General features: G+C 43.9%; 1 protein-coding gene across 1 annotated transcript in view; it reads left to right on the top strand.

Annotated features, from left to right (window-relative positions):
• The window catches only part of ELOVL5 (ELOVL fatty acid elongase 5), a 72,387-nt gene that overhangs the window by 43,163 nt on the left and 13,229 nt on the right, over positions 1–15,995 (top strand). The window contains exons 2-3 of the mRNA XM_047796758.1: positions 3,316–3,381; positions 7,240–7,427. Coding sequence (XP_047652714.1) covers positions 3,324–3,381; positions 7,240–7,427 — 246 coding nt within the window. The 5' untranslated portion in view covers positions 3,316–3,323. The remainder of the gene's footprint in view (positions 1–3,315; positions 3,382–7,239; positions 7,428–15,995) is intronic.

Genomic DNA, 15,995 nt, shown 5'->3' with positions numbered 1-15,995 from the left:
TCCAGCTCCATTCTGCAGGAATGACGCCCTTCCTGCTTTGAGCAGGTGTGTCCTGATGTTTAGAGTGCAGAACACTGTTCTTTGCTAGGACTTTTACAGCCTGATAGTCACATGTAAATGCATCATTCCAGCACCTGCTCTTTTTGCAAAGTGGGTTGGTTTTGGTGTTCAGCACCTGCCTTCTTCCCAATTATGAGTATCTAGTCTGTTCCAGGCCTCCAGGTGAGCTTCTTGTGTTTATCCCTATTAGGTGAGCCTTTGTACACAGTAGGTATTTAATTGGTACATTTCGGCCTTGACTTTGGTGCTGAGGTAATGCCTCCCACTGACAAATCCTCTCCCCCACCTTCTGCCTCTGTCCCCTGGGGAGAGTTAGGATGTGCAGAGAACGTTGTGGGCTCACGGGTGGCATTTAGTGGGCGAGGCACATGGGTGGCTGATGGCGTCCACTGAGGAGTGGAATGTGCAGCCCACATACAGCAGGAAAGCTCTAGTGGAGGGCTTGCTGTGTGCCAGGCCCTGCTCCAAGGACCTTATTAGGACTAGTGTTAAAGCATTTGTTCTTCTTAACAGCCTAAGAGGCAGTTACTTTGTTATCCCCCCACGATGTTACAGGTAGGATGTTAAATAACCTGTCCAAAGTCATATTCCTAGTAAATGGGAAAAAATGGATTTCTAGCCCAGATCGTCTGATGCAGAGCCCAGCATTGCATCACTTAACCACTACCAACCTGTTATGCTCTTCTGCCTGCTCTCAGCCCCTAGCTTAATAGCTGATGACTTTATGTTTAACTCGACCCATCAGTGAGCTATGTATGCATCAAGTAATAGCAGGATCTAGATTTAAAATGTCTCTGGGGGAAGGTCAGTATGTCCCTAGTGAGCAGCTTGTCATCAGTAAATCAATCTGGTAATTGTGGTGTTTACCTTGTTCCTCCTTGATTCGTGTCTTCATTTGTGCTTTGTTTTTTTTTGTTGTTGTTGTTGTTTTTTATCTTTTTAGGGCAGCACCTGCCGCATATGAAAGTTCCTGGCCTGGGAGTCTAATCAGAACTGTAGCTGCTGGCCTATACCACAGCCATAGCAATGAGGGATCCAAGCTACATCTGCGACCTACGCTACAGCTCACGGCAACATCAGATCCTTAACCCACTGAGAAAGGCCAGGAATCAAACACACATCCTCATGGATGCTGATCAGGCTGAGCCACAACAAGAACTCTTTCATTTGCTTTTGATTGAGGTGCAGGCGGCTCTGTGCTCTCCAGGTTCAGTTGACCCTTGAACAATGTGGGTTTGAATTACACAGGTCCACTTATATGTGAATGTTTTTCGATAGTCCACACCCCAGCACCACTCGACATGCCGGTGGTTGGATCTGAGAGTACAAAGGGACTTCGGGTTTGGAGGACTGAGTTACGCGCACATTCTCACCTGTGTGCAGCATGGGTGCCCCACCCCTTGTGTCATTCGGGGTCAGCTGTACGTAGCCTTCCATCCATCCCTCTCAAAGTTAGATTGTATTAGGGTGGTTGAGATTTTATAGGAACATGTTTGTTGTCTTCCAGAACTTTCGGTTTCTTGGTGATTTTCAATAGGTGATGAAAAAATAATTAGATGTGGGTAAATTATTTTTTAACTGCAAGACTTCTAATAACCTTTAGTAGATACATTTCACATCTAAGAATGGACTCTTTTTTTCATTCAGGAGATGTAAAGCTCAGCCAGTTTCCTTCAAGATTTTCTAGAATTTCCCCTGAAGAGGTTCACTCTGGGGAAAGAAATGGCTCAGGACCAGAATGGTCTTAGGAATGAATACATTATGGTAAAATGCTGTTTAATTTTTGAATTTCAGAAGTGAACTAGTGCCATGTTTGTGTGTCTGATTGTTGGCACTTGGGGGTGTGGGAACTGCTGGCTTCTTATTTCCAACCCCAGGCTGAGGGAGCCTGTCACCTCCCAAGTCTTTCCCTCCCCCCACCCCACCCCCCAAGGCAGGATAGGTATGGGGACAGAACTCTGGTAGCTGCTGCTTTAAAGGTGTCGTTGGTTCCACCTTTCTCTCTCACAGCCAGGCTGGACTGACTCAGTTGTAACTACTAGAATCCATTAGATAATTTCATGGCTAAAGTAGTTTTATCCGTGAAATTAGCCAGAGGACACAGACGCTTCACTGTGTCAGGCCAAGGAAGAGATGTTATGTTAAATGATTAACTACCCAGCTGAAACCAACTTTGCCTTTGCCCTTGGAAGGTAAAATATTTGTAGTTATTTCCAGGAGTAATGACCAAGAAAGTTAAACATATGCTTACTAACTTTATAGAAAACCTAGTCAATAGGCAGATGAAAAACAGCTACCCTGCAAAGGTGAGTCTTAAATGGGGGGAAAGTAAGGAGTTCTAAAATCTTAGTTATGGGGGCAAGTCTGTAACTGCTGGTAGGAGACTGTTGCCACGTTGTCTTTGGAAATCTGGTAATAAATACCCTACTCAGTATAGTAGTGTTTTTCTAGCTTTTTTTCTTCCTGCAGTCACCACAGTTACGAATGTATTTTACATCATAGCTGAGTGCATCATACTCATAAATGATACACTAACACCAAAGATTCATGACAGTATTTATCAATAAGTGATTCTTAGGGTCTGTTTGTTATTTTTAGTGCAAAGTTGACTTGATCATCTATTAATGGGTTGCAACCCACATTGTAGAAATACCCTTTTGATGGTGATTTTCTTTTGTGCTCCAAAGAGAGAAATCCCAGGAAATATACCCAAGAAATGGTACCAGTAGCTTCTCATAACAGTGGGGCTGAGGGATTGCGTTGGAGCAAAGTGAGGGGGTTTTCTCACCACCTCTTTTCATCTTAAGTGAATTTTTACTGTGGACATGAAGTACTTGAAGACAGCACTTAATAAAAGCACCCCATAGAGGAGCCGCCTTCTCCCTGTGGCTGTCCTGTCTGCCCGGATGGGCTCTCCTTCTTCTGTCCCCTTTTCCATCCGGTTTCATCCTTCTTCCCGCTGAGATTTCAGCTTCACAGACAAGAGTTGTCATGCACCTGAGAAAAGGAGCACAGAAAACTTGCGCTTCATTTAGAAAGTGAATTCACGGGGTTGTGTCTTTCCTTCTGATTTTCGAATTAGAACTAGCACCTAAGTTACTTTTGTGAGCTTTAAAAAAAGTTGTTTTAGCATAAAGAACTTAACCTTGTCCAGAGCATGTTCTTTGAAAAGAATGTGTTCTTGTCATTTTGGAGAAGATGCTATATAAAAAGCATTTTGAGTGGAGATTAATCAATGTCTCTTTTTCTTAATAGGTCTTAAGATGGAACACTTCGATGCATCACTTAGTACCTATTTCCGGGCATGGCTTGGCCCCCGAGGTAAGGTGGTTTTGGGTCTTGCTTACCTTACCCCCCCGCCCCGGCCCCTTGTTCTAGGCACTTGTAAATGTTACATGAAGACCTTCTAGAAAATATCAGCATTTTCCACTATTAGAGTAACCCTTTGTCCTGGATACCAGGGACTTGGAGTCCTCTGAGGTGAACTGGTGCAGGGTCCCCTGGCTGCCAGAGCAGAGACAGAGATGCTGTGACCCTCTGCTGACTGCCTCTAGAGCTCAGATTATGCTGTGAAGCTTGTAGCCTGAGAATGCCATGGATTTTATTGCTGTTGGTACTGTGTTTTCCTCAATTCTTATGCATCTTCAGCTGAAACTGATTTGCAAAATGCACCCTTGCAGTAGGAGTTTAAAACTCTGCCCCTTTCACATTTCGAAGGGCTTGCTTATGTCCTTTGATGTTGTGTCCCATCAGTGGGTGGGCATACACCCCTGAGCTCAGGTCTTATCCTCCTGGTCTTTTATTATCTTTCAGGAAGTAAGTCAGCTCCATAGCACACCTTCTTTTCACATCATCTACAATGTCTTACCTGTAAAGAAGGAACTTTTTAGGTTCACAGAGAGACACAGGAAGACAACAAGAGGCTTTGAAATGCATGAAAAGATTCTCAGTTTTGCTCATGGTTTTTAAAATACAAAAGAAAACAAAAGGAACTTCATCTGTTAGTACGGCAGAGATGAAGTAAGGCTGGTACTGTCTGTGATGATGGTGAAGATGTGGAGAAAGGACCTAACTTGGGGAAATCTCTCTGGAGGGCAGTTGTGTTTTATGTTGAAATTAAAATGCACATGCTCTTTGACGCAGTAAAGATGCATATAGGATATTCCCTCCCAGCATTGCTTGTCAAAACTGGAAATAACCTAGATGTCCATCGGGAGGGGACAAGTTGAATTCTAGATTGAATAAGTGTATAGCCCATGGGAAGGAACAAGCTAGGTCCATCTGCCTGTGTTTGTGTTGGGACAATGCCTTCTTTCAGCTTTATGGGACCCAAAAAAATCCAGCTTTATGAAATAGGAGTTCCTGTCACGGCTCAGTGGTTAACAAATCCGTGAGGATACAGGTTCGATCCCTAGCCTTGCTCAGTGGGTTCAGGATCTGGCAATGCCGTGAGCTATGGCATAGGTCGCAGACATGGATGGATCTGGCGTGGCTGTGGCTGTGGCCACTGGCTACAGCTCCAATTTGATCCCTAGCCTGGGAACCTCTATATGCAAAGGGCGTGGCCCTAAAAAAACAAAAAAACAAAACAAAACAAAAAGACTGAAATACCAATAAAAAATATTAACTTAGATTACGAGGTCTGAGTTATTTCACGGGCTTTATGATGTTAGCCACGGCCCTTCGGTTTTACCACTTCCTACCTTTCATCCTCAGTATATTGCAACTCCGTCCTCAGGGTGAGTCTCCCACTTTTTGTGGCTGCTGCAGCTACAGGTTGCATTTCCAGAAGATGAGGAAGAAATCTAATCATTTGCATGGTTTTAAGGATGAGGAAACTTCCCCAGAGCCCTTCAGAAACTATCGTCTCCTCAGAGCCCAGTGGCCATGGTCCCTCCACCTGCCCATGTCTGAACCAGTCACCAGGCAGGGAGAGGGTTAGAGCTCTGCTGTTGCCTCAAGCCCTAAGGATTTACTGCCTGGGCCAACCACCCAGGAAGTACTTGGATGCTTGGTGATATGGAAAGATAAAGAGCTATTATAAAATTAATTAATTAATTTATTTATTTATTTTTGCTTTTTAGGGCCTCATGCATGGCATGTGGAGGTTCCCAGGCTAGGAATCAAATCAGAGCTACAGCTGCCAGCCTATACCACACCCTATACCACAGTTCCTGGCAACACCGGATCCTTAACCCACTGAGCGAGGCCAGGGATCGAATCCCCAACCTCATGGTTCCTAGTTGGATTCGTTTGCACTGCGCCACAATGGGAATGCCTCTTTATTTATTTTTTAAAGATATTTCCTCTATCTCATTATTAATATTGTCTTTGTGTGCTTAGAACATTATTTGATTTTTTTTCTCATGTCTTTTGGCTCCTGTCTGTCAGTCTAACTTTGACATAGCCATGAGACCACTTTTGCTATCCACTGAGATGAATGCATGTGTTATGTATCTTGAGACACTGTTGGTGCCTTTTTTTTTTTTTTGGTCTTTTTAGGGCCACACCTGTGGCATATGGAAGTTCCCAGGCTGGTGGTCCAGTGGGAGCTGTAGCTGCCAGCCTGCACCACAGCCACAGCAACAAGGGATCTGAGCTGCATTTGCGACCTGTGCTGCAGCTCATGGCAACATGGGATCCTTAACCCACTGAGTAAGGCCAGAGATGGAGCCCGCATCCTCAGGGATACTAGTCAGGTTCGTCACCACTGAGCCACAACAGGAACTCCAGTTATAAAATTAAAAAAGCAAGGAACAGACAGCTTTAAGTTAAAAAATGAGTGGTTTTTGTGTGTGCACTTATGGCGCTGGTGATATGTAGATGCACACAAACTTATGTGACAGTCTGATGTTAGTTCTGAGTAGGAACTTATTTTCTCAGAATTGACAGCTTAAGGCCCAGAGCTGAGAACAAAGAGTGTTAAGAATCCCCTTGTTAAGTTCGCTGGAGCAGCCTCTTCCTCGAAGGCCTCTAAGAAGCACAGTTCCACGGACCAGACAGTAACCCCCTCCAGCACCCCATCCTGGCATCACTGGTGGAGAGAGGGTGGAGATATCTCCCTCTGAAGCCAAGAGAAGAAAGAAGCACTGGGGAAACTTAGAGGGTCTGCAGGAAAGGAGGCTGACAGTGGTTCCCCAAGTGGACAAATGCTCTGCTTAACCTCTACTTGTCCTACAAAGTCAAAGGAAAGCATTGGAGAGAGTAGCAAGATGTCCTGGTCAGGTCAAAGAAGGGGCCAGGACTGTCCTCACTTAGCTGCTGCTTAGACAATAGAGGAGGTGAAACTGACCTGTCCTCTGAGCTCCCCCTGGGCCTTGGAGGGTGGATAGATGGAGGGCAACAGGTGTGGGGCTCACCGTAGCAGGATGCAGGGGGGACTATGTTGCAGAGTCAGCTAGAGGATGGACTCTCTCAGGGGACAGATGACACCTGGGGGATCTGAGTGCCAGCGAGTTTGCTCCCATCCAGGAGAGGGCTGTCAGATTGCCAAGGTAGCTACTTGGAATGAGTTTTCCTTTTCCTTTCCCATCCTTTCTAGAAAAGGGGAGGTTCCTCCTCCACCAGTAATTTCCTGGAATCAGTGTCGATCTTCTCTTAAACAGTCGCTTATCTGGTCATTGCCTCTTTACCCTCACTTAAAAAAAAAAAATCATCGTCCCCTCTGCTGTTGACCACAGCACTCCTAGCAGACACTGCTGCGATCACAGAGCTGGCTGAGTGGCACATTTCCTGAGTCCACATGCATGGGCAAATTTGCTGACATGTGGCTGAAATGGAGGACTTTGGAGCCCCAAGACTGCATTGCTAGGGTTTCATTGTCCCTTGCGTCATTCAGCAAGCCTAGTTCATCAGTCATGTTAATGGAGATTTGAGCTTTCTCTTTGTTTTCTTTAAGAGACTTTGGAAAGGGTTTTTTTTAAAGTATTTTTCTTAGCAAAACCCATGAAAAATTTCCACGTCATTATTCAGAACATGAATGACAGTGTCACTTTGCAGGCTGTATATTGAAGACTCACTTCCTCTTCTAGTCGCTTTTCTGTTACCTGAAGAACAACTGTAGTAGGTGATGACTGGAAAAGTGTGGTTAGAAAAAATTTCTAATGTTTGAAAAACATCGTGGTTATTTTTGTATCTGCTTTATCAATCACTAAATGTTTTTCTTTTCTTCTTTTCCAGATCTCAGAGTAAAAGGATGGTTTCTTCTGGACAATTACATCCCTACTTTGGTCTGCTCCATCCTATACTTGCTAATTGTGTGGCTGGGACCAAAATATATGAAGAATAGGCAGCCATTCTCTTGCCGGGGGATTTTGGTTGTGTATAACCTTGGACTCACACTGCTTTCTCTCTATATGTTCTGTGAGGTAGGTCAGGGGCAGCCCGGTCTCGTCTCACTTAAATGGACATGCCGCCATCCTGAATTGTGTGTCTAAGTGCATGGGGGGAGAGAACAGGGAGGGCAGGTGCAGTAATGCGTTTCGAGGATGTTCTAGAATCGATTTTTCAAAATGCCAGAGTTATTTGTACAAATACGCCTCCTGGAATATCTAACATAGCAGGCTTTACTATTGATTCTTTTGTTATTTATGTTTTGTATTACACTTAGAATTAAAATAAGTATTTCAGAAATACTCTCTTGCAAGCAAAATACAGAGTGGAAAATGAACAGAACATGAAAAACACACCTGTGAGCGTCGTATTACTAAGCATTTAATAAATGCGTGTTTTCTGTTTGGAGGTAGAGAGAGAAAGTGGGCAGGGCTTGCATTTGCTGTGTTTGTGATAAGTCAGCCTCTCTGTCGTGATCTTGTCACTGTAAACAGCTTGAAGATTTGACAGGTTATTTTTTTAAAGCTTAGAAGAGTAGATAGTGAGGTCTGCTTTTAGGGTTTGAATGGCCTGTGTAAGTAGAGGCCAGATTATTTTTTTTGTCTATGTAATAGGGATGTTGAAAAGCAAATTTGATGATCTCCACGGCTTAAGTAAGAGTGAAAGACACGTTGGAATCAACAGGTCTCACCTGTTTTGATAGTCTAGTCATTTAGCCTTTAAAGTTAGAAAGGAAGGAAAGCTCCAAATGTGCTAAGCACAGTTTGTGTACGTTTTAGGGGCAAAACTACTCCCTTCAGGTTATAACACAAAACTACAGCCAAATCTCTGGGGTGGAGAATTAAGCCTTATGTAAACCAAACACTTTTTAGTGCTCCTTTTTAACCTTCCATGTGGCTTTAATTCTCCAAGGAGTACTGAAAAAGAGGGGAGAAGTCAGTACAGATCTTACAGTGAATTCCTCCTCGGCCTCTGGCTGCGCAGGGATCCCTGTGTGTGTGTGTGTGTGTGATGGTGTGATGCAGGAGCAGCGGGAGGCACTGTGTCTGACTGTCATAGGCGCTGTGGCGGGGGAGGGGGGGCGGGGGGGCAGATCTGGGTCTGGTTCCCCCATGCCTATTTTCCTAAACCAAGGTAAAGATTTATGACAGGGTGCTAAATGCTCCCATCACTGCTTTTGTGCTTGACATTCTGTGAAATGCTTACAACTCCTTTTTTGCTTCTTTTCTGTCCTATTCCAGAGCGAAGGCAGTTTAATTAGCCTCCGAGGTGGAGTTTGCAGGCCCAGAGGCGGGGGCCACACAGGAGTGGGCCCCTCGCTGTGCTCATTTCCAGGGACAAAACTGCAGCAAGCCATCAGGTGTCACAGAGAACCATCTGCTTTCTTGTAACTGATAGATGATAGAGCTGTTTCCTTAGGAAGGATGTAGAGTTTATTATTACACATGGCAATATTCTAGAGAAAAAGCATTTATGACGATTATACCTTATAGAACTTAAGTAGATGCTTTATATGTTTCCCAAGCCCTAGAACTACAATGACAACGTCATCATAATTCACCTCTTAAACAGGTCCCTCTCTGGTAAAGAGGGGGGGAAAAGTGCTATAGAGGTTGCTACCTGCATGTGAGCGAATTTGGGGGATTCTGAGAGCATTGCCAGAGGAGGCACAGGTTTTCCTCTGACAGTTTGGTGAGACAGTGTCTCAGCCCTGACTATAGAGACTAAGGAAATATAGAGAGGGAAATAGCATTTCAAACTAACAATATAGAGTACTTAGAAAAGTTACAGATAAAGAGGTAATATTCCTTAAATCAAGTTTATAAAAATAGACCCAGATCCCATATTCCACAGTGGAAAATAAACCCTGGTACCCACATTAGATGGTTTTTACATTTTGTTTTGTCTGGCTTTTTTTTTCTTCCCCGTACTTATATAAACCAAGAGTTGGAGCCATTGCCCTGTGGTCACACTCTGGGTGTGGTCACAAAGATTAGTCTTTATTTACCCTCCTGCTTATCTTGCATATTCAGATATGTAAAGAATCTTAAAAATAAATATGTAGCCATTGATATCTTTGTTTCTTTAATCCTGTGGTAAGAATTCACAGCTGCCTTGGCAAAAGTTCAGGCTAATACAAATAAAATGAACTGTCACTTAAAGGAGACAAGGAGAAATCTTGAAAGAGGGGGGTAAAAAGGAAATGAGAGGGGAATCCCTGAAGCTTTAAAATAACCAGAAGAAGGAAATAACTAAAGGACTGTTTTGAAACTGTGAAACTGAGTTTAAGATGTAGGAAGAATGTAGACTTGTTCATAGCTTATACATTTGGTAGAAAGAAAATTGGAAGGAGAGACGCGGCCTTCCTTGTAATCACCTCATCAATGTGGTGTTTATTCCAGGAACAAGGTCATAGATCCCTGATGAGAAGTGTGTTTGGAGAATGGTGTCTTTCAGATTGGGAGTCAAGGACTGCACAGCAAGCCTTTGAGCTTTCTCTTATTAAATTAGGTGTTGTCTAAGATCACAGTCAGTGAGGGAGGCTCAGCAGTAAAAACATCAAGTTATAGAAGAGAAACCACTTAGTTTGCATGAGTAACTCAGCTTTGTAAAACTGTGGCCTCATAGTAGACATAAAAATCTTTCTTGCCTTTCTACCCATAGGTCCAGGGCATATTTCAGACAGGATCGGGTGTGTTCAGGGTGGTATGACTGTAGACCATAGACCAGAGCATCTTTCATCTGAATGGAAGCCCCACTGTTCTTTCTGCATGTCTTTCCCCTTGTCCCCAAGATTGAGAACCCCCATTTTCCCACTTACCAGCTTGTGGCTTTTCCCTCGTTGTGTAGAGTGTGCCCGGGCTGGACTCTAGTTTGCTCAGATCCACCCAGTAATGTAATATAGTTTGCATCTGCTAATCCCAAACTCCCAACCATCCCTCCTCTCCTCTGCCTTGGCAGCCACAAGTCTGTTCTCTATGTCTGTGAGTCTGTTTCTGTTTCACGGATAAATTCATTTATGGAATGGCTGAATCTTGGTACTCTTTTGTCTTTTAGTGGAGAAATTTTAATCCATTTTTATCTAGCATAATAATTATTATTTTGGAATAATTTCTGTCACCTTTGTGTGTGTGTGTATGTATAAGTTTTCTTTGCTGTTTTTCTTTGTTTCCTATTTTCTGTTGGATAGATAGATAGAGATATAACTCCACTGACTGAAGTCATTTATTCTAATTATGTTATTCAGTAGTTTCCTGTTTTTCACACTCACTGTTGACTTAAATGAAGTCTAAAGTGAACTACTGTTTCTACTCTTGAATAACAGGATCGTAGAAGATTTGGACTCAGATTCCCCCATCTTCCGTGTTGTTGGCAGGTGTTAGTTCCACCTTTTTTCTGAGGTCAACAATCATCATCATTATAGCCCATGCTTACTCATTTTCTTTGTTTAGTTCGTCTGTGAAATCCTCTTTCCTTTGAGGTTCATGTTTCTTCTGAAGTGATTCCTTTTCGGTGAAGGGTGAGCTCAGTCCCTGTTTGAGCATCATTTTATTTGTCTTTATGTGTTGGCTGTGTTTTAGCAGGGCATGGGATTCTAGATCAGCAGTTATTTCCCAACACTTTGCAGATTTATTCCAGAGAAGCCTGCTGCAGTCCCATTTTGTAGGTAATCTTATTTTTCCAGGTAGATCTAAAATTGTTTTAAAAGTGTGTACAAGGAGTTCTTGTCGTGGTACAGCGGCAGCGAATCCGACCAGGAACCATGAGGTTGCAGGTTCAATCCCTGGCCTCGCTCAGTGGGTTGGGGATCCGGTGTTGCCGTGAGCTATGGTGTGTGTGGCAGATGCGGCTCAGATCTGGCGTTGATGTGGCTGTAGCGTGGGCCGGCAGCTGCAGTTCCGATTGGATCCCTAGCCTAGGAACCTCCATATGCCGTGATGCAGCCCTATAAACCAAAAAAAAAAAAAAAAGGTGTGCCAGGTAGTCATCTGCTTTTATTTAGTTTCATTCAAGATGGCCAAGCTGAGAATGTATATGTTTCACTGATTTGGGAAAGTCCTCAGGCATCAACTCCTCTTCCTCCTCCATCAGCTCTGTCTAGAGTTTCTGTTAGGTGCGTGTTGGACATTCTCACCCTCTACCTCTCTCACCTTCTTTCATATTTTTTGCACTTTTATCTTCTGCATTCCTCTAATTCACTCATACTTTCAACTGTGTCTAATCTGCGGTTGTATCCATTTTCAGTTTTAGTTACGGTACATCTCTTATCTCTGAAAGTTCACTGCTTTTTCCTTCTTTCACTCCATAACATGGAAATATTAGGGTTTTTTAACTCCATAGTTAGATATGACCGTGATCTCAAACTTAACTTTGCTATGTTGCTTTTTAAAATATTCTTTAAAACGTTTTCTTTCAGGGCAATGGGGCCCTACTACTGTACAGGACAGGGGATTGTGTGTGATTGGGTCACTTTGCTGTTCAACAGAAATTGAAGAAACATTGTAAATCAACTATATTTTAATTTAAAAAAGTTTTCTTTCAGCAACACCTGTGAGGTCATGCTTTTGGGAAGAATTATTATAGCTGTTAAATTTCTTTACCTCTTTAAAAATAAAACCAGGAGGGTTTGTTGGGTGTCCTGTGTGAGTATCCCAAGCTAGTGTTACTAGAGTCATCTCAGGCTGATGCATCTTCCCCACATAAAAAGACATTCTAAAAGGACTTGAATATAAGCTAACATCCTCTTTTCTGAATTTTTTTGGGGGGGGGAAACCTCAACATATAATTAGGCATCAGTGATATAGGAGTTTTTTTGGTGTCTCATGTAGCATTTCTGCATTGTGTTACCACTGGGGGAGATGGTTCTCCTTTTATTCACTTTGTTGCATTGCCAGAACAGGAAGTCAGTAGTTTTTCTTTGAATCTCCTCTTGAAAATTTCTGATGCCTCTGGTTTTTTTGTTTGTTTGTTTGTTTTAAATTAAAGTATAGGTGATTTACAGTGTCGTGCTGATTTCTGCTTTATAGCAAAGTGTCCCAGTCATACATATATATATACATTCTTTTTCTGATTTTATCTTCCGTTATGTTCTATCACAGGAGACTGGTTATAGTTCCCTGTGCTGTGCAGTAGGACCTCATGGCTTATCCATTCTAAATGTGATAGTTTGCATCTACTAATCCCAAACACTCAATCCACCCCACTCCCTTCCCCACCCTTGGCAACCACAAGTCTGCGCTCTTTTGCCTCTTTTTTGGAGTTTGGTGGGAAGGGTGTTTTTGCTGGTTTTTTTTTTTTTGTTTGTTTCTTTCCCCCAAAGGAATCATTAACAAATTTATGAGGTTTATTACCAGAAATACTATTTCTCATTTTTTTGCTCATGTTTTCCGCCCTCTGTAATTGTGGAGTCGACAATGGCAACACAGCTTCCCCGGTACCTGACAGCACAGCTCCCTGGCTCTGGCTTTGAAGGTCCCCGTGGAGCTGCAGAGCAGTTGCTCTAGAAACATATTCTGAACAGTCTTGTTGTTTCTCTTTCCTTTCAGGCTTTCCTAAAATAGACATGTTATTATGGGAAAATTGGATTTGGAAAAACACTTAAAAGACCTGGCAAGTGGTTATTGAATTTTATCAAAAAATGATTTTGTTTACCAAAACACTTTGAAAAGGACATTTAGTCCAACCCTGCTTTTCCCCCACTGAACAGGGGCATAGAGGAGTTGAGGCTTTGATGAGATGAACACTAAAAAGAGAAGCCTGACCATTGCCTAAAACACTTCCTACTCTTAGTTCCCTTAGAACTGAAATTCCTTGCCCAGAAAGAAAGTTCTCTTGGGTGTGGAAGCATAGCCTTGGTTCCTTGCCTGTCTGTTTACCTGGCACTGCCCTGAGCGAATGCCTGCAGAGGGTGGTTGGAAAGAAGAGGGCAGCCCAGATGGCCTCCTCTGAACTGTGCACCAGGGAACAGGGAAGGGCTGCTTTCCAGTAGAGGCGGCTTTGGCCTTGGTCCAGAGCCAGACCTAACCCCTCCAACTTGACCCCACAGACCTGGGTAACTTGACCTTTGCAGCTGGTATAACAAAGAACCATGCTACAAATCCTCAACTAAAGCAGACTCAATTTGCAGAGCAGGAGTCCATGGGCAAACCGGAGATCTTTCTTTAACAAATGCAGAGGATGCTCTGGCGGATCTTCTGTACACAGTAGGAGCAACACCAGTTCAGACCTAGTTATGGGCATTCAAGGTTAGAACAGAAAGCAGACAGTTGGCTGGAATCAGAGCAAAGACTTGTGTAGTGCCTGCCTTCTGCTAACTCCCAGGCTCAGTCAGTGTTCATCACACTGTTGTTGTCCGCTCTGCAGAGGCAGTTCCTTGGGTGGACATGGAATTTCAGTCTGTGCTTCAGGCCCGTACGTACCCTGCCTCTGAATACTGACTCTCGGCTTGGAGTTTCTCTCTCAGCTACCAACAGCCCTGTAAAACAGAAGTTGAGCTTTTCTTGTGGGGTGTTTGGAAACAACCTGCCAGAAGCCACCTCTCAAGAGGCTGGAGGGTGAGAGAAAAGGACTGCCAGCATGAGAGGGCAGGGCCCAGGGTTCAGGGAAGAATGCCAGACATACCTGTGTCAGGCTGGGCTGAGGACAGCCTGTCTCTTTGTGCTTTATTTGTTCTGAAGCCTTCTCTAGTATACAGAGCCTGTCCTTATGACTTCAAGAGTACTGCATTCAACTACAACCCAAGGGTGTTCCTGGTCCTGAGGGGGAAATAACACTTTGGAGGTCACGGGTATGAAATTGTCTTACTGGGCATCCTTTTACTCTGGACAGGAAAGATTTGAAATTCAAAACCACATGCTTCAGAATTACCTGGTGGCCTAGCGGTTAGGGATCCAGCATTGTCACTGCTGTGGTGTGGGTTCAGTCCCCGGCCCAGGAACTTTTGCATGCTGTGCATATGGGGAAAAAAAATTAAAAAAAAAAAAAAAAAAACCAAAAAACAAAACATGCTTTGACATGGCTCTCTTCCATGGTGGTACTGCCAAGATTGGCCAGCTAAAGGCTGGAGGAAGAGGTACTTTTAATTTTGGAGCAGCTGATGGCTCATTTTAAACCAAACATTGCTGAAGATAAAGATGCAACGAAAGGTCTGCTTTTCCTTAGAGCTCTTTTTGGACTGTTATCTCCTTTGGGTTCTTACAAAGGAACCAGAAACAAAGGTCAGAGGAGCTTGGAGGTGCTATCAGAGATTGCATTTGGACCAAGGGTCATGGTTCCTGAGTACTGGTCCCAGCAGCGCCACCGAGGAGCTATGTAATTTTGGACCATCCATATCATTCTCAGTCTGCTTAATAAAAACATGAACTCATACCAGGTCTAAAAGGTATACACTTGAGGATTCACACAGGAACAGTCAAATCTGTGAAGATGTCAGCCTCACACACGTTTGCTGGTGTTGCTTAGAAAAGTCCCTCTGGGAGGGTTGAGTTTCAGCGTGGGTAACGCCTGCTCTCATCACCCTTCACACCGTTTCTGCTGATGGGGAAATAACCCCCCGGCTCATCAAGCCCTTGTCACCACAGCCATCAGCCCCTTTGGGAAAGGGGTCATCTTGTTCTTGACATCTTGGGTTGTTGGGGTGAGTGACTGATCAGGGCCACAGAGGATGACATGTTTCTGCTTAAAAGTGTTTCAGATGACCTTGTTTCTTGAGATGCTTTCATAGCATTCCAGAAAGTGCCATAGAAACGGTTATCATGCTAAAGAATATACTTCATTTGTGGTTAAATTGTGGTGTTAGGTGAGAAAAGTCAGCTCTCCCCATCGGAGGTGATTCACTCTCAGAACCGAGTCATCCAGACACAACTGTGAGACTTGCTTTAATTTTCTTTAAGTGAAAAGAGGCATGAAACTACCTTTGGTTATTGAATTTGTCTCATAAGGAGAGAAGAAAGCAGCTAGGCAGGCTTTAATTATAGCTCTGCACATGCCCTAGCCTAATGAAAGTTTGCTTTACTCCAAAGAAGTTTGCCGTGGTGTTGTGTATGTCTTGGTTGCTTGGGAAAAGCCAGGTAGGGTATCTGGTGCTCCCTCCATTGCTCTTGGAGTGGTCAGTGGGATTAGGAGCTGCTGGAAGTCATGGCCAGCCGCTCCCTGTGGCCTGATTTTCTATTGGACTGCTGTCCTGCCCTCCCCAGCTGATTCTCAGAAGCCAAGGTAGAGCCCTCCCCTCACTTGCAGGGCCAGGCCTTTGAACCAGCTCTGGGCCCTGGCCCTGGCTGCAGCAAGGTGGATTTCTAGGGACAGAACAGAGCAGTTCCTGGAAAGAAGCCAGGCCTGGCGAGGGCATCCATTCCTCTCCCGGCCAGGCCTTGGCTCTAGGGGCCTCCGGTGTCTGTTACTCAGACCTGCTGTTTTCTTCTGACAGGACCTTGATACTGGCCACTCACTTTTACTAGGGGTGGCTGAGAGGCATAGATGAATGAACTTGAACTCAGGTCTTTGGTTCTCATGTGTGAAGTTAGCTTTCCCTTCTGAAGCCAAGGATGTTTAGGAGTTAAATTTTCCGTGTTACCAGTATGACATTTGATGAGGACTGGTTTTCT

The sequence above is a fragment of the Phacochoerus africanus genome, chromosome 9 (genome assembly GCF_016906955.1).
Source record: "Phacochoerus africanus isolate WHEZ1 chromosome 9, ROS_Pafr_v1, whole genome shotgun sequence".
NCBI lineage: Eukaryota > Metazoa > Chordata > Mammalia > Artiodactyla > Suidae > Phacochoerus > Phacochoerus africanus.
This window is presented reverse-complemented; position numbering and strand designations above follow the sequence as displayed.